The sequence below is a fragment of the Myripristis murdjan genome, chromosome 1 (assembly GCF_902150065.1).
Source record: "Myripristis murdjan chromosome 1, fMyrMur1.1, whole genome shotgun sequence".
Taxonomy (NCBI): domain Eukaryota; kingdom Metazoa; phylum Chordata; class Actinopteri; order Holocentriformes; family Holocentridae; genus Myripristis; species Myripristis murdjan.
The window spans coordinates 17,783,810-17,808,088 of NC_043980.1; the positions used below are offsets into that span (position 1 = coordinate 17,783,810).

Consider the following 24,279-nt stretch of genomic DNA (forward strand, 5'->3'; position numbering starts at 1 on the left):
TCTTCTCGGTATTATTATCGTCATTATTACGGAGCCTGTGATTATTATTATTATTATTTTTAATTATTATTATCAGTGTTATTGTTTTAACACATCGCAGCGAGCGTGTCAGCTCCATCACGTCTCCCTCCCCATGTCTGCCCATTTGTTGTGAGCTGTGTATAAATCTCTCTCAGGAGTGTCAATCGGTGTGGTGTCAATCAGAGCCTCGGCTTCCCTTTCATCTCTCCTTCCTCCCAGTGACTGAGAGAGAAGGAGAGGGAAGGAGGAGGAGGAGGAGGAGGAGGAGGAGGAGGGGAAGAAGAGAGGAGTAGAGCTACATTACCAACACACACACTCGTTACATTATAGTGGGGAAGCAGTGTGGGAGCAGTGGGAAGTCGCTCCACGGCGTTTTTTCCTCTATCTTTTTTGAATGTTTTATGACTTTTTCCATTCCGACCACCTTCCAATCTTGCGGCCCAGGGATGTATTTTTGTGGCGGCGATTTACTCAGCAGCATGTTTTTTGTCTGAGTGTTAACTGTGCTCCTACTTCTGACTTGCACATCCTACCTTTTTACCCCAACACGTTTTTGTTTTTTTGTTTTTTTGTTTTTTTTTTACTTGTACTCTTTTATTTTATTTTTTAAAATTTCAGTCTTCACTTCCACGGACACCCAAACTCTTATCAGGACCGCCGGAAACGAGGAGATATTTTTCCCCGACACTTTCATAAATGTATTGTCTTGTTTTTCACTGACTGGACCATATCCGTCGTCGGCGCATGTTGGACTGAAAAGCAGTGATGAGATTTTAACTTGTACTTTGTGTGTGTTTTCCCTCCACCGTGCCGCTGTTCCGGCGTGCACCAGGCGTTCATTCTGACCCAGAACATCTCCAAATTTTCGGGTCTGAATTAGAGTCGCTAACACTCGGGGAAAACGACGCCGAAACCAGCCACTTCTCCTGTTGCTTTAGTGAAAACACACCGGCAGTGTGTGTGTGTGCACGCCGCTTCCTCACTCCAAGTGAAACACTGACGCCGCTTCAAAGGGGGACGCTTTCCCGTCTGATTTGGGGGATTTTGCTGGGAGTTTTCTCGCTAGTTTCGGACTGCGCCGGTGTGTGTTTTTTGGTGAAACAAAAAAAGATAGCGACATGCCACAGTTATCAGGCGGCGGCGGCGGCGGAGGGGACCCGGAGCTCTGCGCTACGGACGAAATGATCCCGTTCAAAGACGAGGGAGACCCGCAGAAAGAGCAAATCTTCGCCGAACTCAGTCACTCAGAGGAAGAGGGAGACCTGGCGGACATCAAGTCATCGCTGGTCAACGAGTCGGAGACCAGCCCCAACAGCAACAGCCACGATGTGAGTATATGTTGACTGATGTGCTGGGGAAATGGAAGAGAAGGTGGGTATCAACTCTGATCTCCATCACAGGACACACAGCTGCCAGGGTAAAACAAACAAAAAAAAAGTTATTCATTTGTCCCTTAAAAGACATGCTTTTCATTTAATTTGCAACTGTCTGATACCAATTAATGTTCATGAACAGACTTTTAGCCAAAAAGGTGGGCAAATTGATGTGACCTCCTGTTTAAGGCAAACAACCATCAGCATGGGCACAACATGTTTTGTTTTTTTATTTGCTCCTCTTTTAAAATAGCTACTATTCCCTCATGTAAAATTTTCACTCAGTTTGACAACATTTACTGTAGTGTAGGCTATGTTAAGAATTTCTATCATAAAGATGTATTACGTGTGGTGTGAAAGCTGAATTCAAGTGGGTGCACGCTCCACTACATCACAGAGGATGTTTGATTTATTATGAATCTTCCCAGTAGCCCACAGTGATGGTTTCACTGATACCACTGAAACTTTTACAGTTCCAGTCTGCCAAGTTCTGCACACCTCCAGCAATGACAGTGTGCCACTGGCTAAATGTATTTTATAGGCCCCCAGTCTATTCCCTCATAGAAGACCATTAATTTAGGCTTAACTGTCTCTGGCACTTATTGATAATGCAATTGTCAGTGAAATTTGGATTAAGTCGGGCCCATGAGATGCAGTGTATTAGAAGACTCAAGAATAAGGCCCTGCGAGCATCCTGTGATGAGCAGTCTAATAGCCATGTTTACTTTGGTATAGCCTAGTCCTAATCAGCTGTAAACGCAAGCTGATGAATAAATACAGTACACGTGGCTTAAAAAACATTTTCAAAAATAAGAAGATAAATTTAGCGGAAAGGCCATAGCCCATAGAGGTACCTGCTGAAACAGAAAGACAATATTAAATTGTTTTGTTTTTAGGATACAATATAGTGACAGCATCAAATTGTTTTGTTATTAAGATGTGATGGTTCTCCGTTTCCATGTTATTATATTTGGAATAAAAAAAAAATGTTACAGTAGAGTCCATTTAATGATGTTAATAAATTATATTTACATGTTTTGGGACTGAAAAAATATACTCATTACGTTTAAAAGACCACCTTTTTTCTCCTTCCTGTCTTGATGAATTTAAAGATATTAAAAGGCAAGCTGGAGAGGGAGTGGTCTTTCCAGAGAAATTGTAGAAATATGTTGAATCAATTGTCTATGTCCACTGGATAGAAGAGCCTTAATAGAACAATTATTAGTGATGCATTTTTAATGTTTTCTAAATTATTACTAAGTGACTAACACTCGTGCTGACTGCTAAACAGCCCATGCTCACAGAGATGACATTCGATTGAAAAAACACACATGCACACGACACACACATAACATCACTGGTAAAAATTTCTATTTCATTTTCCCTGCCTCGATGAAGTCCATCCACTCCTACGTCGAGCTCAGGATGCAGGTTCCAGCTCCCACATCCCAAAGTTAGTTGGCTGTTTTGTCATTAACCGCAGTGTTAATGGAATTTTGCTACTTCCTGACTGGGGCTGTACACACTCGCTTACAAATGTCACCCAGATTCACGAGACAGAGGCTGAATGTTAATTAGGAATCCAGTGAAGTTCCCAGACTCAGCTTGAAGCCATCCTGAGGGGTCTGAACTCCAAAAAGCAGGTTTTCTTACCAATTCTGATTCAAGAGGAGAAAGGAAATGGATGTGTGAAGTCTAGGGGATTTTTATTTTTTTTTTGTCGGGGGTATATGGGGGGACTGGTCTTCACCATTTCCTTCTTTTACAGGATGATTTTATTCCACTTTCCACCGAGCCTTTTAATTTATAGCACAAATACTGTTGATTTGTTTGAATTTAGAAGGAGGCTTAAACTGAGTGATGAAAATGAGAGTGGACCTATGGTATTGAAAACAAGTTAATTTGTAAGCTCCTTAAGGACATGAAGCTTAATTAAGTGGTTCTTTTGAAGCTTTGATGCAGGCAGCTCCATCACCCCTCTATAGACATTGTTGTGTGTGTGTGTGTGTGTGTATGTATGTGTGTGTGTATGCCTCTGCTGGTGCTGGTGCTTGTGCCTGTGCCTGCTTTGGTGACAGGCAAAGTGACGGCATTGGCCCCAGCAGTGCTGGTGAGTGTCTGACCATATTAGCCCGTCTGTGTGTGTGTGTAACTGTGTTTGAAGGCCTTCATAATCAATTCACCATAATTTTTTTTCCCCCACAGGCAGCTAGACAGTCCCAAATACCGCAAGACTCATATCACGAAAAACACAGAGACCATCCGGAAGATGGTGAGTGACACAGCCTCTTTCAATCAGCAAGCATACCAGTTTTGCTACAAACCAGCCTTTTTGGATTTTGAGATTTATTCCTTATTGCTTGAGAACAGAGGTGAAAAGATGGTGCAAAAGTAATAAAAAAAAACACCACCCTTTTTCTCCTCATACAGAAGTGATCAGTCACACTGTTAGTCTCATTCTTATCAGACGCTCTATTTCTGCTGCTCAGAGACAGATCATCTGTGAACCAAATCTAGTCACAACACGCCATACCCCCATGGCCACAGCTACCTGTTACCTACCTCATAGATGGTGGCGCCTGCAGAGGATGAAAAACAAATTACTTCAGACAGTGTAGAATAGAGGATGACTGCATACTTTTTTTATTTGTTAAATTTGGGAATGATTATAGTACATGGGCTATGGCTTGATTTTAAAAAATGTGCTTTTGAAATAGCTTTAGAAGCAAAGAAAATAATTCTAAACCACTTTGGTTTATGACTTTGATATTGTCATTATGGAGTTCACCTAATAAACTATTTCTCCTAATGCATCAGCTCTTTGGTTGTGTTGTCACAAGCAACATGTTGCTGCTCCCTGGCTCTTGTTCTCTGACCTCGCTGCTGCAGGCCATGATTAGAGCCTTGAGGAGGAGCGTGTCACTTCTTTGTTCCCCCTTTTACTCAGGATCCCCTCAAACCAAACAGTGGCTTTCTCCAAAAAAAAAAAAAAAAAAAAAAAGATCCACATTGCCATTAGGCTATATCACAAACGCACCCAACCCCCCCTCCTCTCTCTGCCTTACTACCCAGTACGCAGTTGAGTGGTGAGTGGCGTTGTATTGGGGCCTCTTGTATAAAGGCCCCCTCTTAGGTCAAAGGCATAGAGGAACAGTTGGGGCGTCTCCTGTTTTGACACAGCCTGTATGTTCTTCTAATTGGTGCTAATTGGCACAGAGGGGCTCCATTGTTCCTCTGTATAATACAACCCTCCACTCAAAGACGGGAAGAAAGGGCACAAACAAAAGACTCAGGCAAAACAGGGCATGGGTTAAAGCGAACGACAGCGATATCATTACTGCAGCAAAAAAGGCAAGCAAACTTTGTGTTGTGGGATCTGCTGTGTTAGTATTACTCGCCTAATTCATGTAGGAAAACACATTGGAAATGTGTCGCATTATTTTAAAAAATATGTTATTTAGTTTAAAGCCCCAACATAGGTAGACATTTAACGAATTTGGATGTTTGTGAATTTAAAAAAATGCTATATGAGTGTATGTTTTGCTGAGCCAAATTTAGACAGCACAATGAAGTTCCACTTTTTTCCACTTTTTGTCAGGAAAACACCAAGACATGTACAGTAAAGGCCATCCGTATCCGGGATACCCGGGCTACATCATGATGACCAACATGAACAACGACTCCTACATGAACAATGGCTCTCTCTCGCCGCCCATGCCCAGAACGGTCAGTATCAGCTCTTTATTTTTTATACAAATAAAATCATTAATTTCACTCAGAAATATTTAATTTTCCAATAACAAATCTCAAGGGAATGAAACTGCTGTTAGTAAACTAAAATAATAAGCTTAAACTTAATAATAAACGCGTTGTTGCAAACAATACCCACAACGTATCTATCTCTCAGTTAGACTCACTGATGACCCTCTGACATAATCAGAGAGCCTGAGGTAAAAGTGGTTTCATAAAGTGGCCATTATGTGTCTGTATTTAAAGCATTTTTAAAGAAGTTAACATGGATTTCTTGTAGTGACAGACCCATAAAGACATAAACGTTGTGTTTGTTTTGCATGCTAAACAAAGGCGTTTAAAATTTTAGTAATAAATGCCTTTGATTGTAATTAGCAAGCCGTCACATTTGGTGTGGAGAGTTGAGGTTGTATTGTGGAAATTGTTTCTGTACATCACTGAAAATCTTGATGCAGTAACAGCTTATACATAAACCCAAGAATCAGACAGAACAACACATTAAAGACAATATTTTAGTTAAGCTGACACTTCTTTAATATGGGGTTTGTGGTGAAGAAGTTTTGGTGAAAAATTATATCGTCATAGGGCTTCAAATTGCTCTATGATATAATTAATGTATGTATTTAAATATATGTTCACTTTAAATAATCTCACCCCTCGTGTGTGTTGGTCATTGTTGTGTTCCATTTCTGTGCATTAGCCTCATGCACCAGTACTGTTGTGACCCGTCCCCTTGACAACCATATGTGATTCTTGGAAACCAAATGCCTGCCATACTTTCCAGCAGATTAACATGAGATATTTTGTGTTTCTCATCTTGTTAAAATCTTAAGTGATGCATGTCTACATGGCCCGAGTAAGCCTCTCAATTAGCCCAGCATGGCTGAGGAGGCCCTAAAAAGCAGCATCTCTTTTCTGAGGCTGCTTTGCAGTGGGGTTTACAGAACTATCCAGGGGTGCCGTGTGTTGTTGAAAATATTGTCCCTGTAACGGTATTAATTTCAGGCCAGCTGCAGGTTCCTCTCTGGCGGCTTCCTGTGTCTGTCCCGTTTGCAAATTTCCCCTAGCGAGACAGACACAAAACGCAGGGCACACTAGCAGCTGTCCACTCTAATCCTGTTTTGTGTATGCGCGTGTGTCTGTGTTGCACTTGGGAAGACATCAGCCTCAGTCTGGCTATGGTTCGGTGCCTCCCAAAGCCTGTCCGAATATCCTGCTAGCCTTAGAGACTGTGGAGAAACGCTCCCACATACTGTTGAAGAACCAAAGACTCCGGCTTATTTATGCCTATGTGTCTTAGTTGGTTTCATCAGGGTAAACTTGTGAAACGCAAGTTCCTGTGTAATTATTATGAGAATCTGCTTTCAGAAACAGATGTGATCGTTGGGGGCAGATGCCACATGCTGTGTGTAAAGGATCTTCATTCACATGCAACTCTTATCATGGGATGATGTTAAAATTGCATTCCCTCCCCTTTGCCAAAGTTGCAGCACATTGTGGTGAAAACTTGAGGCTGGTTACCTTGTGATTTACTCCATGATTACAGATATAATGGCTAGGATGCTTTGCAAATGATTTTTTTATGGAGTATTGTTCATTTCACCATATATTCCGCCATACGCAGTGACAAATTTGTTGAGATCAGTATGGAGACCAGCTGACTGTACCGGAGGAAATTGCCCTTCAGTGCAGATGAATTAGGCCAGGCAGTTAGGCAGCTTACTTGCTGCCAAAACTTTTAAAGACTCGCTTTCATTTCATTTACCATGGTTGCTTTTCTTTCACCCAATTTTCTCCGTCACCCTGTCTTCAATAAAACGGTAGTCACTTTATATACGTTTCTTTCGTTTATCCAATAAAAAGAGCCAGGGCTTGGTGGAGGGATCACGGAACATGAGTCCTCTAGCTTTCTCACTGGATGTCAGCTTGCTGCCTCTGCTGCTGGCCACCGCAGCCACAGTATCTGCAGGCCTGGGATCGGTTTTCACCGAGATCAAAGGCACATTCTCTCTTTCATTCTCTTCCATCCCCACTCCCACCACCACCCCCAATCCCAGCAGTTTAGATTGATTTCCATTGACCATGACATTCCTGCACATGCCGCCCAGCCATGATGGAGCTGTTGGGAGTTGCTGATTGTCAGCAGATTTTAAGGGTTCTAGCTTGATAGCTAGTTTCTTTGACAAGAGCCAAGAAACCTCATTGTGTATGATAGCACAAAAGTTAATTTCTGTTTAAATGTGTTATGTTTGCATTAAAATGTAGGTACTTCCATAAACGTTTTGCTGTTTTGAAGTGTATCTCAACAAAATTTTCTGAGCAAGTTGTTCATTAGACACAAAAAGTTGCGTAAGTTGGGCACTGACAGCAAACATTATTCAATCTTTGGTTGGTGTGGTTTCATTTCTTGAAGGAAATGCGTACAAGCAGTTGTTTGCTGGACATCTGTGATTGATCCCTTATTTAGCAAAATGAAATTTGAAGAGATTATGATCCACGATTCAGTTAGGACAAATCTTTTTCATCTTACTGTCTTTGTCACCTGCTGGTTCAAGGTGAGTGTTAGTGTTTTGTAAAGATTTGCAGATGCAGATTAGATTTTGTGAAGGGACCTGTCCATGTGTGATGTTTCATATTTCCTGCAGTTGTAGCCTCAGACCTCAGACGTATAAAACGCCTCAAAAGAGGACTGTGTTCACTTTAGCCTCTTTGTCTTTGTGATTGTTTGGATTGATGACGGAGTGCATTTACAATGCTGATCAGAATCCTCAAAAAACACGTCCTATAGTGTCAGTGATGTTTGATCTTCAAAGCATTCAGCTTGTAGATACCCCTGGCTTGATGCGTGGAAGAAGAGAGGATTACTGCCTTCAGGGGTTTGGCCTTTACTTTGAATATGTGGTCCATTAGGTTCCCAAATCAACTTAGAATTTGAAAATGGTAGCTAACTAAATAAAGATGATTGGCATGTGATAGGCAGTGCATATTTTTACATGACATGAAACTGAAATATATTCTTGGAGCATGTTGCTGTTGTCACATAAAAACCTCCTGAGTCCAATTCAGGTGATATTTATGTTTTAACACCACTTGAGGGATTACATGGTCCTGTATCGGTTGAAAAAATTCTATAACCCCTGCGGTGATGAAACCGTTTCAAAGCCTATTGGATAAATGCAAAAAAATGCATGTAAAAAAAAAAAAAAAAACAGGCTGTGATGCTTATGTTCCTGAAAAGTTGTAATTTCTGGAGATACAAGGTTTCCCTTCCCTTCGCTCAGATGTGTTGCTGATCTCCAACTGTGTTAGAACTGTCTCACGGTCTCCGGCGGCAGCCTGAACAGAGAGGATGGATAGAATCACTGATTTTTAAACTGAGTTTTGCTGCTGTGGTGGGGGTAGTTTATACAGCGCTCTATCCTTTGCCATGCACTCCTTTTCCCTTTGGACCTTCAATTGCAGATCCTCATGGCAAGAGAGAGAGAGAGAGGCAGAAAGTGAGAGAGAGAGAGAGAAGGGGAGGGTGTTGAGGGGGGGATGCTGCACTGCACTTTCCTTTGATGTAGTGGGAACGTGACGGATCTGCTAGCCAGCGTCTCGCAGCGTGGAATCACTAACCCAGGCTTACCTAACGGGATTTGCTAGGACCGCTCTCGTGTCCCCCAGTGCCATGTGTGTCCTGAGCCCGTGCCCCTAGCCCTACCGTGGAAGATCCTTGTTAAAGAGAACACTACATTTCCCAGCAGCCTTCCATGTCCACACACAATGTTCTAGATGGCGGTATATGCCACCTTGTGTATTTTTTTTCCCCTGTCTTCCTACAAGGTGGACATGCTGTGTGACGTACAGGATTGAACGTAGTGTTTTACTTCTAAACACCTGGACTCCACAAGGTCTTTGGGGCTTAAAATAACAATTATTATCATTGTTGATTAACCTTTTGATTATTTTTTTTCAATCGGTCAGTTAATCATATAGTTTATAAAGTGCCACAAATAATGGCGAAGGCTGATGGGAAGTTAGCAGAGCCAAAACTGACGTCCTAAAATTGCTCGCTTAGTCTGACCACCCAAAACAATAACAAAAACAAACAAACAAAAAAAAACAGAAGTATTAATTTTATGATGATTCGGACAGAGAAAACTAAACAAATATCTTCCTGATGATATAAGTGAAGCTGTAATCAGCAAATGTTGGGGATTTTTACCTGATAAATAGATAATAATTTTATCAGTTATAAATGAATAATTTCCTCTCAATCGACTAATCTATTAATTGATTAATTGTTTCATTACTGTCCTCCCACTGCTTATTTCATTGTTTTAAGTAGTCTGTAGTAAGTACAGTACAGTACAGCTCATGATATTATGGTCTCAAACATTTAATGCTCTATCTGTCAAGGGACATTGATGTAAATACCCTATTTTATCTGTGAATTCTTCCAAATCCACTCTATTTTGAATTTTATTTCCCTGCAGTCAAACAGCATACTTTGCACAGTCACACTGGCACTGATGTCATCTGCTATGCAGGTCTAGCAAGGCCTGTGTGTGTGTGTGTGTGTGTGTGTGTGTGTGTGTGTGTGTGTGTGTGTGTGTGTGTGAGATACAGTGCAGCACAAGGGACCCCACACAGGAGGAACACTTGCGTCCTAGGCCCTTTGTAGTGCTGCCGGGGCTTGATGCTTTATAAACAGCACTGTTAACGCCGAGCTTTCTTCTTGTCCTCCACTGTACGGTGATGCTGGTTGACACATTTATTCCATACGCACAACGCTGACGACTCCATGTGGTCGCAATCACCTTATCAATGTTTCATCTTATTAAATGGAGCTTAACAGAGGGAAGCGCTCCCTCAAACTGAAAAGACAAATGCTCTTGTGTAAAAGGAATCAAGGGTGCTGTCTTTGGCTGATATGGTATAGATTTGTTTCTCTTAGTGCTGGAAGTGTTTGCTGATTGGCTTGAGCCGAGTGTGATAAGCCATTGATTCTTATCTCAAGAAGTTTAAACTTCCCTTAATGTGAATTTTTTTTGTTTTTCTGTATCTTGTGTCAATGTTACTCACATTCTTTAACTGCTAATTACAAATGTTAGTTTTGTTTTTATCATTATTATTATTATTATTATTTATTAGTCTGATATATACAAAACTGAGATTCCATTTCATTAAGGCAGTGTCATTACCTTAAAATTAAAAATTGGGCACCTAGAGAGAATCTGTGCCCGTAGTTTGTTACTAGGGCTTTTTTGCTTTTTTTGTTGTCAAGATTTTGCATATTGTAATATTGAGGTATGATGTAAGTGCTGTCTTTTCTTGTTTTTAAAGTCTGCATTACAGTAAAAAAGGATGCAACTTTCAGAACTTATTACACTGTTGTAGCTGTTCGTTTTTTTTTTCTCTATCTTTTTGGTCATCACATTCACATTACTGATGGTTGTTTAACAAAATATATTGTGTGTAAATACCATATGCAAGCATCGGTAGTCATCTTTACGCTAATACTGGTTGTGGTATTTGGTCAAAGATATTGTGATGTTTGATTTTGTGGTTATCGCCATGCCTTATTTGTTACATTTTTTAAAAATGAACTGCATAGGTAGAAGATGAAATTAAGTGTTTAAAACGCTGGAAGTGCACGTGTATGAGAAAAGCAATAATGTGTGTTGTGAGCACGACGGCATGTATGCACACACTTATGCCTGTTGATGTTTGTTTTGGGGTGCTGTTCAAAGCAAAACATTCATTGCTGATGACACTTTCTCAGCTCCCCCTCCTCTCCTGACTTGGATAAAGCTTAGCCAGGCAAGCTGTGCTGCTTGGAGCCAGTCAGGCTTTCATGGACAGACCTCTAGTCAAGCCACAGCACCTGCTGAGAGGGCTTCACTCTGCACCAGCAGCCTGCCGCTGATCTCCAGGGGTCAGCGGAGGGCTGTGCCAAGGTTGTCCCTTATGCCCACTTTTGTTTGAATGGGCTGGGTGTGGGCTTCCTGTCAGGGTGGGTTCACACTGGAGGCTAGAGGGCAGTGCATGCATGTGTGGGTTGTTTTGTCTCTTCTTTGCATAGTTGTCGTCACTGTGGCTTGTTGTTGTGACTGTGTGTCCTTAGATGGGACCATGGGTGAAAGTCCCTGACTCTTCCTCAGCATGGCTTCTATTGAAGCCGCTCTGTTGGAGATCAGAGAGCTGCGGCCCAGCTCTGCACCACAAAACACTGATAAGACTTCATGTGAGCCGCAGTGCCAAGGACTGTCCTGTACTGTGTACTCTCCTCGATTATATTCGAAAGATTAATGGACTTTTAATCAGGCTTCAAAAGTAGTTTTGAAGCGTTACATGGATACAATCAGTTATCGGCAAATATGATCAATATGCTACAGTTAGGCCTCTACAGCGCCACAGAGAACATGCTTTCCTTAATTGATCTGGTTAAGTCTGTAAGCTATAATTGAAGCTTGACTGTAGTCCTTAAAAGCTGATCACAGTACCCCACTGTTCCCTGATATAGTTATAAAATGAGTAAAAAAAAGAATAGCTTTATTGACTTCATTCTGACAGCTTGCAGGTCTGTATTAGAGGCGAGCAGTGTTCCAGCTAGTAAACTGCAGTAAGGGGAACAATAGGACCACAGGGGTGAAACATGGGTGCAAATCCTGCTGGCTGTGTCCAGACTTCAGAGGGGCTGAAACAGCCCTCACTTTGTCCAACTGAGGAATAGAACTATGATCAATAGCTGCTCTGTTGTATGAAGTTGGTCAGTCTCTCTGCCGCTCTCTCTCCCTCCCTCCCTCTCTTTGCTTTTTCATATTTTTCAGAAGCTCATTATTTCTTTCTGCTGTGGGTGTGAGTGCTAAAGAGGCTCACATGCTATGTGTATCTGACAGCGCTGAAATATTAATGGTCCCCAGTGTAGGAGGCTGGTATAGGGCCTGCATAGTTACAGTACAAAGGGTGCCTTCTCGCCACCAGGCTTTATTAGCCAAGCTGTTAAATGAATAGATGGATATAGCTTGCACTCTTTCCTCATGCCTTCTTTTGTGTTTTTGCAGTGAACATCAAACCACTTTCTTTTTCTTCTAACCATTTTCAACACGTACACTAAACTGGTATTAGACACTCTCATACACAGACACATGCATGTGCATGCACGCAAAAGCACACGACAACTGTTAAGCTTTCAGTGGGAGGACAAGGAGGAGGGCTTTGCTATCAGTTCATTTTGTGTGGTCTTGGCCATAAAAAACACCCTGTTCTTTGACTGTGAAAAAAGCCTGTCTTTAATTTTTGGGAAACCCATAAAAGTTTGTCGCTCCTTTCATATCGGCCGCAGAATTGAAAACAAATGCTGCATTCTCCCTCCTCTCCTTTGAACTGCCCAATTATGGAGTTGTGAAAATAAAAATCAGCCTGTAGATCTCTTTTTCCCCTCTCCTTCTCTCCTTCCTTCTCTTTTCCCCCCTTCTCTCTTTCCTTCTTCCTCCTTTACTTTCTTTTTTCTTCTCCCCCTTGTTTTTGAAGAAACCGAGGGGGATCACTGATGTCAAAGTCAAAACCAAGAGCATTAAGAAAACTGGCGAAATGCAATACAGCTGCAATCCGACATGACGCTGGAAAATAGGGCTGAGGAGCAGAAAGCCTCTCTCCCGTATTCCCAGGGCGCGCAACTGCTCCCGGCCTTGGCTTTGATCTCTTCAAAGCCTCCTGCCTCCTACTAGATGGAGAGTCTTGGCTGCCGCTCGTGAGCGCTGGAGAGAGGCAGGGATGGGGGGTGGGGGGGTGGGGGTGCTGGGGTGGGGGAGTCATCGTCTTTTCCTTTCCAGGGCTGAAATCAATCACGGTGCCGAGGCAATTATGTGTAATTCAACCCCAGCCAGATTAGTGACTCTTGTTACCTGAGCGACCGGAGCTCTGTAATCTATGAGACACACCGGCCTCACCAGCCGAGGAGTAGCCAGGAACAGGAACAGGCGAAGGCACTGGAGGGAAGGGAGGGGATAAGAGGGAGGGAGATGCTGAAAAGCAAGCTGCCATGCTGTTGTCCAGCAGAGCAGAAAATCAGAGTACAATGGAGTGATTACACTTGCAGATGTAGCCATATTTATGACGAGGAGGATAGAGAGAACAGAAGGAATGAAGAGCGCTGATTGCCATGGAGCTTGCTAGTGCGCTAACGAGCCAGGTCCCCTTTGTGTTAAAACATGTGCGTAATGTCACCTCCACTGTGCTCCCATTCCTCCCCCCGCCACCCGCCACCCTGTCCCCCTCCAGTGCCATATCTCTATCCCTCACGCCCTCCACAGTCGGCTCCGAAATGCAAGCTTGGCCAAGGCTCCTGCCCCAGGCGCCCAATTTACCATGGCTGGAGAAAAACTCAGTGGCCCCAAGTCACAGAGGAAAACAGCAGAGCTGAATGCCACTCTTTCCCTGCTGTTGCAGTGGGTCTGATCTACGCAACTGTTTCAGTGTCTTAACGTAGCACGCTGTAACAATTAGCACCCTTCTGCTTTTGTCTGTGGTTTACTGAGGAGATTTATCCCAATTATGTTTGCTCTTACTTAAGCCAAATCTAGAAAGTGGCAAGTTTGATTCGAGCAAGCCTCTCATAACAAATACCACATAGCCAACATTATATCAAATTTTCTTATTTCCTTTTGTTGTTATTAGTTTCATATTATTTAAATCCTGTGATGTTTTGGATAGGATTTAAGGAACGATTAATTGGGGGTGGGGGCAACATTGCAGACTTATATTAATGGAAAAGATGACCGCGTTTAATTGGAAAGATATGCTTGCTCTTGCTTTGATTCTTCCTCTGCGCTCTGTCTGTAGCGCTGATGTCACAGGCAAGAGAACAGGGCTTTGTTTATCCTCAGCAGTCACTTGATGCAGGATGATGAAACCCATAAAGATATCTAGCAAGAATGTGTTTGTTCATCTGATGAGCTTGCCTTGTGCTCCACACTCCCTTTGATCATCGGGCATCTCCGATGGTGATGGAAGGCACTTATTCTCCTCAAGGGATGTGCGCATTAAGTAAATTAAATATATCGTCCTGTTGGATGGGCTGAAGTTGTGTAACCCCGATGTTTGCAATAGTTTTAACAAGTCAGGCTGACACGAGGGAAATGGAGCCGACTCTAACAATATAAAGGTCACGCTGAATGGGTTATGTGGCATAGTGGAGCCACCGTCCAGCTCAGCGGGAGCTCTCAAATCCAATAGGGGCCGTAACCCTCGGCTTGGGGGCCAGGTGAGGCTTTTCATGTCCTCCAATGGGAAGACATCACAAAGGCATCCTCCACTTTGAGCTAGCCGTCATCAAACAATGCATCAAAATATCAAATCAATCCACCCCCTCTGTACACCTTTTTGAGATGAAAGATAGTGAAATGTAAGAGTCCACCCTGCCCCCACACCTCAATTTCACAATCTCTGCTCTCCCATCATGAATACTGACAGAAGTGAAGAATAGTGACGAGAGGATGGAGGATGTGAGAACCCATTCACACCCTCATGTTCACACTAGACCGCGATGTTAGGCTGTGTCCACGTTAAGTCAGGGAAATTTTGGAAATACCTATTTGTCGTTCCATCCACACTGCACCACACTCGCATTTTCAGATCCTTTTTCAAAAACCCCACAGCACGTATAGTTGTTGATCGAAACTAGGAAGTTACATTTCAATCCTACATCAGCGTTTTCAAAAAGCTGCACTTTTAACGCCAGGCAGGCGTTTTCATATTTACACACACTGGAGAGCATTTTCAAAAAACTGCTTTTTCATGGGTGGAAAATGCCGGCTTAGTGTGGACAGAACACCAAAACAAAGGGAAAAAAATAGATGTGTTTTCAAATTTACCAAAACTTATTGTGGACAAAGCTTTAGTTCTAACTGTGGACGCCTCTGACCATGATCTGAAAGGCTCAGGACTTTGGTTTTCATCATTAAAAATAAAAAAAAAAAAAACATAAAATTTGTGGGATGACACGGAAGTGTTATGAATGTGAGCCTTAAGAATACCATGTCAAGCACGCACAGTCTTGTGAGGAAACACGTGTGTGTATCCATGAGAACCAATCACAGCAAACTAAGTTAACATGCAATCAAATAATGACTTGAAGGTGGCCTGCTTAATTTGGCATTACATGTTCTTTTGATGTGTGCAGCGTGGCATTCAGAATTAAATGGACGCCAAAAAAAGAGCACTTTACTGACACTTTTTTTTTTTTTCTTTTGCACAATAACGCCTTGCACCACATTCTTTTCATGTTTTCTCTGCATGTGTCTTTTCTGACCCTCATTACTTTGCATTTTTATGCCATGTATGAAAGCACACATATGGAAATGCTCCTAGATTTCATTGTGTGTGTGAACAGCGAGAATTTCTGAAATGTTGATCTGGTAATGTGCCGTAATCTCTCTGTGTGAACAGGGCTTATGATTGGTTTCAGCGAATAGAATATTTTGTTCATAATGAGTTATTACGTTGAAGCTATGTGGTTGAATAGCTTGTGTTATTGTGATACAATGCAATCTATATTCAGTAAAGCTGATTGTGATTATCTTTCTATTTGGCGTTAAATGTTATTTTGATGTTTGTTAATGTTTGCAACTCTTGAAATGCTGAATTGACACCCAAAAGAAGAAACTTTTGTTCACATGTTCACCAAAGATGCAGTGCGTTGTATTGATGTTGGTGAATGAGTTTTGTCTTGCTTTTTTTTCTTCTGTCTATTGAAGGGGAAATCTCCTCTTGCCTAAAGAATGAGATTGCATTCAAAGGTGTGGGCAGTCCACCAAGAAGAACCCCTGCTAATGGAACTGAATTATTGCCATGGTGTGTTCATTGTATGGCCTTTTATCATTTCAGGTTTAGCTTTCTCAAGTGTGGCATCAGGTGCATCAGTGCGCCCTGTGATGCTGCTGCAGCCATATGCCCTGGGCTTGAGGAGTTCCTTTTGTGGTGTAGAATCTTACTATTACCATTTCTTAAGAGGTATCAGGGGATAAGCAGACGCTGTCTGTCACCATGTTTTACATGGTCATTGTTTTGTTTATGTTAAAGCTCACAAAACCCTGCCACAAAAGTAATTGATGGGGGCGGAGCTTTCTTGTGACCGTTCAGGTCCTTGGAGAGGTGCTTGAAGTGTTGCCTACTTCTGTGGGGGTGGAGAAAAGCCATTTGTTCAGAGGGGATCAGATTTGAATAGCTTTGTGCTTTCATTCAGATCCTAGGGGCCATGTGTGTGTATGTGTGTTTAGCTGAAAACAACAAAACGCAACCTAAAATGTGTGGTTTTACTAATGACTAATTCCAGGCTGAAAGGCAGTTGTTGGGTGTCTTTACCAGTTAATCCCTTAAAACGTGGAATCACACCCAAAGAGTGGGCCGCTGGTATTGTTGTTTGGTCTGCGATGTGAATGAGCCGAAAGGTTTGTAATGAGATCCACAGTCATGAATGCTTCTTAGCGCCATGCTGTGAACTCTTTTTTATACATAATTAATCAGTTGCAACACAAAAAGTCACATCTTGCTCTGCTATTTTACTACTCAATAGTATTTTATTATAAAATAATATTAACCTCTGCCTGTGTGCTTGTCAAGATGTGTAGCGAGGTCATTTGACTCGTGCGGTTGTGTGATATCACACACTACACTAGAAGTGATGCACAAGGAGAGTGAGGCAGTGTTTACCTTTACAACCAAAGGTGCGCTGAGGTGAAAGGGGCTCAGATCATGTGACTGCGGGGTCAGAAGTTCAGACCAAGGCCAGGACACAGGTGCCGTGACACCTGGGGCAGAATGGCTCCTTTGTGACCTGCTGTGGTCAAAACATGACATATCCTAGAGACCTTTCACAAGAAACACAAGCTGGTAAAGATATTGAGACATTTTCAGTGCCATTGTCAAGACCGCTATGGAATATATTAGCGGATGCGGGGTTATTAATGTAACAAGCTCGCCAAATTGCCAGAATTTCTGTCCCTTCTATGTATGTATGTGGGTGGGTGTGCATGTGTCTGTGTGAAATACAGGAGGAAAACTAGGTCAATACTCTCTACAGCTCAGGCAGAGGCAGCTCTCATTCAAATCACCTCCCCATCCACATTTTCCCAGCGTGTGCCATCAAAAACCTTCCCCATAAATACAGGAGTGCCGCTTCAGCTCGCTGCCGTCTGTCCTCGTCCAGATCTCGCCACGTACAAACAGCCTCGCCGGCTAGCTCGCCGTGCTAATATTTACCCCCTCCCTTCAATCGATGTAGTTTGTAATGTTAGCATTGGAGCTAGCTAGGGCTTAGTGAGAAGAGCACTGTCTCTAGCTCTCATCTCCACAGGTAGAGAGACACAAAGACCCCCACCAGACTCTATTTTCCCCCCTCAACGCTGAGCTCCCAAATCCAAACTGACAGCCATTCATGCCCAGAATACCTGGGCGAAAGCTGAGGGGGGGAAACACTATCTAGGTGTAGCAGGCAAATCCGCTCTTGTTTGACGGGTCTATGAAGATTCTGCATAAAGCGACTCCTCAGCACTTTTCCTCCATTTCTGCGCTACATTTCCTCTCCATTTTTCCTCTCCATTCCTGGTATTGTGCGAAGGCTAAGGTTTTAGCACACTAGCCACACAAAGTTAGCTTGTGCTGCGATTTTATTTGTGTACATCTCTCAGGGCCTTCCAGTGTTGTTTTTGAATGTGGTTGCTGGCATGAATGTGGTGCCTGGCATGAATGTAGCTACTCAGCAGACCAAAGCTGGGTTCTAATGATAAATCATGCAGTGTGTTAATGCAGCAGCGGGGTAGCTATAAATAGCACTGGAGAGGGATGCCGTTTGATTCAGGAAGAAAAATAAAGTGTGCTCCAAAATTTTCTGCTTGTGGTCAGCTTTAAAGGCTAAGTTCAAACTTGGGGCCCCAAGATTAACATTTCTCTTTTACGTCTTGTTTGAAACCGGCATTTCACTGCTGTCAGGTAAATAAGCTAACGTGCCTAAAGGCCGTAGCCTATTACAAGTAAACACACTTACAGTGGCCAGATATTTCGCAGCCATTTTGAAGTATTTAATGAAACTGATCAACGCTGATATAGCATAATTGGGTACGGCTGCTGTTGTCCGAGGCAATATAGTGATTTTTCTTTGGCATGTCTCAGTACAGCACAGGCGAGTGATAAAGCTGCAGAGAGCAGCCATATTCTTTGTGGGGGTCTGGATGCCTAGTGGGTGCTCAAGTGTGTGTGCGGTCTGCCTTTGTGTATGTGTTTGTGTGTGCGCTTGCAGGCCTGCTGACAGTGGCACTTCAGCAGAATGTTTGCCCTTTCCTCAGTCCTTTTGATGTGACCAGGTCCTGCTGTGATAATGAGCCATGTGCCCCGCCACAAGGTGAACATCCTGCAGTTTGCCCAGGGCTCTGCCAGAGCAACAACCCAACCCCCCACTCCTCCGCCATGCACCGTGCCATACGACTGCCACAAAGACCCAACCAGAAACATTTCAAGACCAGCATCCACACTAATATTCATATGCCACATCCAGACCAGCAGTGCAGACCAGCTACCCTGAATCCTCTCCAATACAATATCTTCCAGTTTGTGCTTATATAATTTATACCACTCCAGTTCAATATTGTCTTGCAAAAAAAAAAAAACCCTCACAGACCCAACCTTAAAAAGACAAGCAGCCAGAATCAGTAGTGCTGTCACACTGTTACACTCCTTCATCCTCACTAGCTGTGGCTTAACAGGGAAGGGAAAATAGCAACTGGATCATTTGTATGTAATGTTGACTTGCTCTCTTCCCTCTCAGTTGTTTTTTTTAATAGCTCCCTGACATATAGAAATTAAGAGTTGAACACTTTAAAAAGCGGATAAAGTCTTTTCATCTAGGCCAGGCATATTTCACACAAATTATCTCCTTTGCAAGTTGAAAATGCCAGCACGAGAGCTAGCATGATTGGTTTGCTTGGAGCACACACTCTTCATGCCAACTGAAGGATGCTGGGTAATCCAACTCCTTCTATGCTGCACTGCTGTTGGTGGTAGGATAGAAGACACTTGGCTGTTATTAGCTCCTTTGTATTCATATGTGGCATGTATGTGTTAAATGCATTTGTGTGCGCGTGCATATTGCACTCTCTGATCCCTTCGCTATGCACCATGACCATATTTCACAGTATGTATGTCTGTGTGTGTTTGAGTTACAGTGTTTATTGTGTGGGATGCTTGTTTATACAGAGCCATGTGTGGGTCATGTGTTGTCTCTCTGCGCATTAATGTGAAGTGTTTGATGATGTTGTGTGGGAGCCTTATGGTGACAGTGTGACGGTCTAACACGTCATATTTGTACAGTAACTTAACCACTACCATCATAACATTGACTATACTGTGCATGCCTATTTCTACCATGTAAATTGATAAAACACAGTGTGGCTCCAAGCTGATTATATCCCTTATCGTTTTCTCTTTTTTTTCACCCCCCATTTTTACTGACTGGCCTTGGTCTTCAATGTCATTGCTTTCCTTCAAGTGTTGGACTCTGACCAGCATGTAGGATTTATGATTGAAATGAAAAGAAGGAGAGAGAGGGAGAGGGAGGGATCGGGGGCTTCATAGATGTAAATTTTTCTTCAGGCCAGGCTTTTCCTGTTATTCGTAGCCTCCTCCACTCCTGTCCCTGTGGCTGGCTTTGCTTGTTCGTCTCATTACCCTGGGCGCGTGGCGCTCCTTTGCTTGCTGGCGGCCTGGCTTTCTTCTCCATTAATTGGGTTTCGTTACATTAAGCCCCCTGGCCAAAGGGCCATCCTGCCAATAAAACATTCCATTTTTAGCACTCCACTCAAAGCTGGTGGGGTTCAACCCACTCTGCGAATGGTAATTGGTTATTTATTTAAGCTTCCCCAGGTTGGTCTCCGCTGGTTTTGGTGGATCGGGGGAGGCTGGGAGAGAGGCGTGCTTGTCTTTTCAATGCTATAAAGCCATTTTGCTCAGTGTTGTTGGGAAAAGGTCACATACATGCATGCTTACACGCAAAACACACACCTGAGAGTGAACACCTGGTCTGCGGGTGGGTCTGTGGAATCTCAGAACAGGGCACACCCTTGCCTCTCTCTCTCTCTCTGAGTTCCAGCATTTACAGAGGCTTTTCATCTGTGATATTGTCCTGTTAATGGACATATCGTCACTGGAAATTGTTGCCAAAAACTCTGTCTAAACAACCGCAGATGGGTGTATGCTCTCTCCCTGTGAGTCACAGTGATTTCACAATTTGTTCAATTTCTCAGGTGGGAAAGATGGCATTTTGCTGGTGACTTACACAGCATGCTTTGATGGTATGGTGCGCAGTCATAGAACAATTTCTTGCTTCATCCTTTTTGCTATGCTTGTCTCTTTTGTTCCTCTGTTAATATCACAATCCCTTTTTTTATCTTTACATCTCTCTTGTGAATCCACCAGTGATCAAATGAAGTTGCGTTTTTGAGGAGAAAGGGTGAAGAGGGCTTCTTAGTGAAAAGATTTAGCAGCATGGGAATCCATAGCTGCCACTTGAGCTGCCATCTCCCTGACTGTTTGTGAAACACCTCACATGGTTTCTACACACTTGATTGTAGCTGCAGGCGCGAAGAGTCCTCATTGCATATAAATTACAGAAGTGGGAAGTGATTATTATAAAATTCCCGCTTTCCCTTTTTTCCACTCCACTCTGCAGAAGTGGGATAATTGAGTGGAGTACAAAAGCCATGCTGTGAGGGGAGAGAGGGAGAGATGCTAAAAAGGCAATATTGAGCGAAAGGCATTCCATATGTCACACACACACAGACACACACGCAACACACATGCATGCCAAGCAACCAGGGCACAATCTTGGTGAAATCTGAGAGAGCACAAGCTCACAGATACCCCGATGCTGTCAGAAAATGTAGCCCCCCTCATACAAAACGTCCTGTTTCCCTTCCCCACCCCCAATTTTAGACAGTACGCCAAGTCATTGGCTCCCCGTGCTGAAATGCACTGGAGTGTCTCTTCCATGGAAGGCTTCCTGCCAGCTCCAGTTCCGCACAATGAATTTCTCTTAAAACCACATCTGAGGGGTTCTTTAAAAGGGCTGGCCAAGCCTGGTTATGAAATTCCAAATGGAACGTTTTCTTTTCAATCCGCGCCGCCTCTCTTCATTCGCTCTCTCTGAAAAATATGAATAGAAAGATCCTAAGCCTATTATTTCTCCTCGACAATAAAAGGGACCTCCAATATGGCTGCCCTCCATCGTGACACTGCTGCTGCTGACGGCTATTTGAATCGGGATGGGGATGAGAGGTGATCAAATTGCTGTGACATGGCGTGACCCTCACGGCTGTGACCAGCTGAGACTCTCCAGCTACTTCCTCCAGGAGTTTGGTAAAAGAGTGAGGAGCTTTTTTCTGTGTATGCTTGGCAAGAACTGGGAAGTGGGAAGAAAGGCGTGGCAAGCCAAGAAGACTCCACCTGGATGAATTACAATGACGGCTCCACGGTGTCTGATCATGCATAATAACTGGAATTTTAAGAAGAAACAGTCAAAACATGTTATGTGGATTTTACTTCCTGAGCAGTTATCCTAATGCAAGAATATACTGACAAGTATTATTAAGATTAGCAAATTACATAAAAGTAGGTTTTAGTTTTGCAGACCTAATTGACAATTTAGTGATGACCATGAGTTCAGTTTGATGTCAGTGGTTGATGGTAAGGGAAAGCATGCTGTTTCTCTTCCCAAATGTCCATAAATGCTGGGTTGGTCACAGAGGCCTGCAGGTTTTCCCTGGTGGATTTAGCCACAATGCAGGCAGTTTATTAAGAAGTTGAGAAAAATGGGATTTGACAGCTGCAACTGGGAAAGCACAGAAGAGTGCTTCTCCAGTATGGCAAATCAACGTGTTTGGGGAAAAAACCCTCTGTTTTCACAGATGAGTTGATCACTTAGATACTGTTTTTTTTTTTTTTTTTTTTTTTTTTTACAGACTATCAACATGTTTTTATGTATGTGAGACAATCCTTTGTCAACACCCCCTTCATCTTTCTATCTTCACTGCTACGAGTTAGAAGAAGAAGTCTTGCAACTAAAATGATAATCCTCCAGGTTCTTATCTCATTCCCACAGGGTAACAAATGGGAGTGGAGAGGCGTAAAATAATAGGGGCGGGAACACTATCATTTAGCCTCTGGTAGAGGCATGTTGTGGCTGCAACAGCTCTGAGCCGGCCTTCTTTTAGGGTTAGCAGCCCTGCCATTAGCCCTCCTTTGGTAGGATAAGGCCAGCTCCCACACACAGATTATCCCATCACCTTTGACTGTGGCTGACCGAGGTCAAACGACCTGCCTCACCTGGGCTAGCGTCAAAAGCCTGCATCATGTGTGTAATTAGCTTTCAGAGAGGATTTGTCTAGTTTTTGGTGGAACAATTAGGCTACTCAGAATTTGCCTGCAGTTCATTTGTAGTTTAGTTAGACCTTGCAAATGTCGATACCGTGCAGAGCAAAAAATCCCCATTGCTGTATATGCATGTAAGACCTGCGTTCATTGAAAGGAAACGGGAGACAAATTGGATGTAGGGAATAAGATTCTCCATCCAGTCTGGAGTCTGATGTAAATGGAGCTCCATTTGGTTGCAAACAGTGAGAACCTTGGCAAGGGTACATCTGCACACATGTATGCATACACACACACACACAAACACTCACGCACACACACACACACACACACACACACACACACACACACACACACACACACACACACACACACACATATACATCAAACATACTGCCCTTTGTGTTCCTGGTTAGGACATTCCCAGAAGGCGGAGGGGAAAAGGGGGGTCATAAGTTGAGGGTGGTGCCAGTCTGCGAGAGGGTTGGGAAACACAGACATTCCAGTCACCCTTGTCTCCGGGGGGTTTGTGGGTGGGATGTGAGGTCCTGACTTTGGTCCCGCAACCTCCAATGACCAATTAGCACTGCAGGAATGTCACCCTGGCACACACCTCACCGGGACTCCCAAGAAGTGAGAGCTAATAAAGAGCAGTCACTTCACTGTAGTGTGATTCTCACACTACAGTGAAGTGACTGCAAACGGGCATCATTTAGAGGAATATTGATTGATTTTTTTTTTTTTGGTCTTTGATTCATTACTTGTGAGAATCCTTGTATTGTGAAGCTGCTATTGATGTGGGTCAAGCCAACGGTAAATTGATGTCTCCCAGATTAGCTATATATCCTGTGGAGGTGATATTTTGACTCCAGCTCAGTTCTGGGCTCAGATTGTGAATAGTAGATTTAGCATGGCTAAGCATTACCATGTGTTCAGTGCTGCTGAAGCGTGTAAGCACTAGTGGCTGGGGGTTGGGGGAAAGGGGTTTGGGCCTGGCCGGGTCTATTTTGGTTGTTAGGAGGCAGGTCTGTGTGAGTCAGCCCAGGAGTGGGGGGCCTGTGCCCAGGCCACTGTTGACGTGATTACCCCTGCATTAAGTGCCACTGCAGACATCTGTCTCGCTCGCTCGCTCTCTCCGTAGCCACCCCTCCCTCTACTCCTCCTCCATCCCTCATCCCTCCTTCCCCCGGCTCTTGCTCTGTAATGAACTCCCCTTATTCACCAGCTAATGACTGCCTTTGATCTCCCGCCTAAGACCTCTGCTCTAACTCTACCCTGTGGGTCTCTCTCGCTCTCTTTCTCTCGCTCTATCTCTCTCTCTCGCTCTCATTCACCGCTGCTCCTGTTTGTATCTCTCTTTCTTATGCTGTCTTAAACATGCTCATGCACTTCTTTGACTTGTTTACCCCTCTTCCTTCAGGGGATGGGGTTCGATCTTGCTGACCTAGACTAAACAAAGTTTGGAGGTGTCGGGCAAGCGCTGAGAGAGGACGTTTATAAATGGTGGGAATGCTTTTTTCCCTTGACCGTACCATTAGGCTTCACCCACATCTGTAAAGAGGCTCTGTAATGCACATAAGACCACCCGCACAGCATGTGCCACTCCGATCCCCTTATCATGTGACTGGGAAGGCGGCTATATTTACATATTTACACCTCAGCATGCCAGCTACGAAGGGAATGACACAGCAGTAGTGTTATGCATTATGTCATCACTGTCTCATATTGTTTT

The 24,279-nt window shown here is 43.4% G+C and overlaps 1 protein-coding gene across 4 annotated transcripts in view; it reads left to right on the forward strand.

Moving 5' to 3' along the window:
• The first annotated feature begins 359 nt into the window (after positions 1-359).
• Positions 360-24,279, forward strand: part of lef1 (lymphoid enhancer-binding factor 1) — a 42,358-nt gene continuing 18,438 nt past the window's right edge. For all 4 annotated transcript variants that reach the window (XM_030057330.1, XM_030057339.1, XM_030057353.1 and 1 more), the window contains exons 1-3: positions 360-1,349; positions 3,600-3,666; positions 4,993-5,120. In XM_030057330.1, coding sequence (XP_029913190.1) covers positions 1,140-1,349; positions 3,600-3,666; positions 4,993-5,120 — 405 coding nt within the window. In that variant the 5' untranslated portion in view covers positions 360-1,139. The remainder of the gene's footprint in view (positions 1,350-3,599; positions 3,667-4,992; positions 5,121-24,279) is intronic.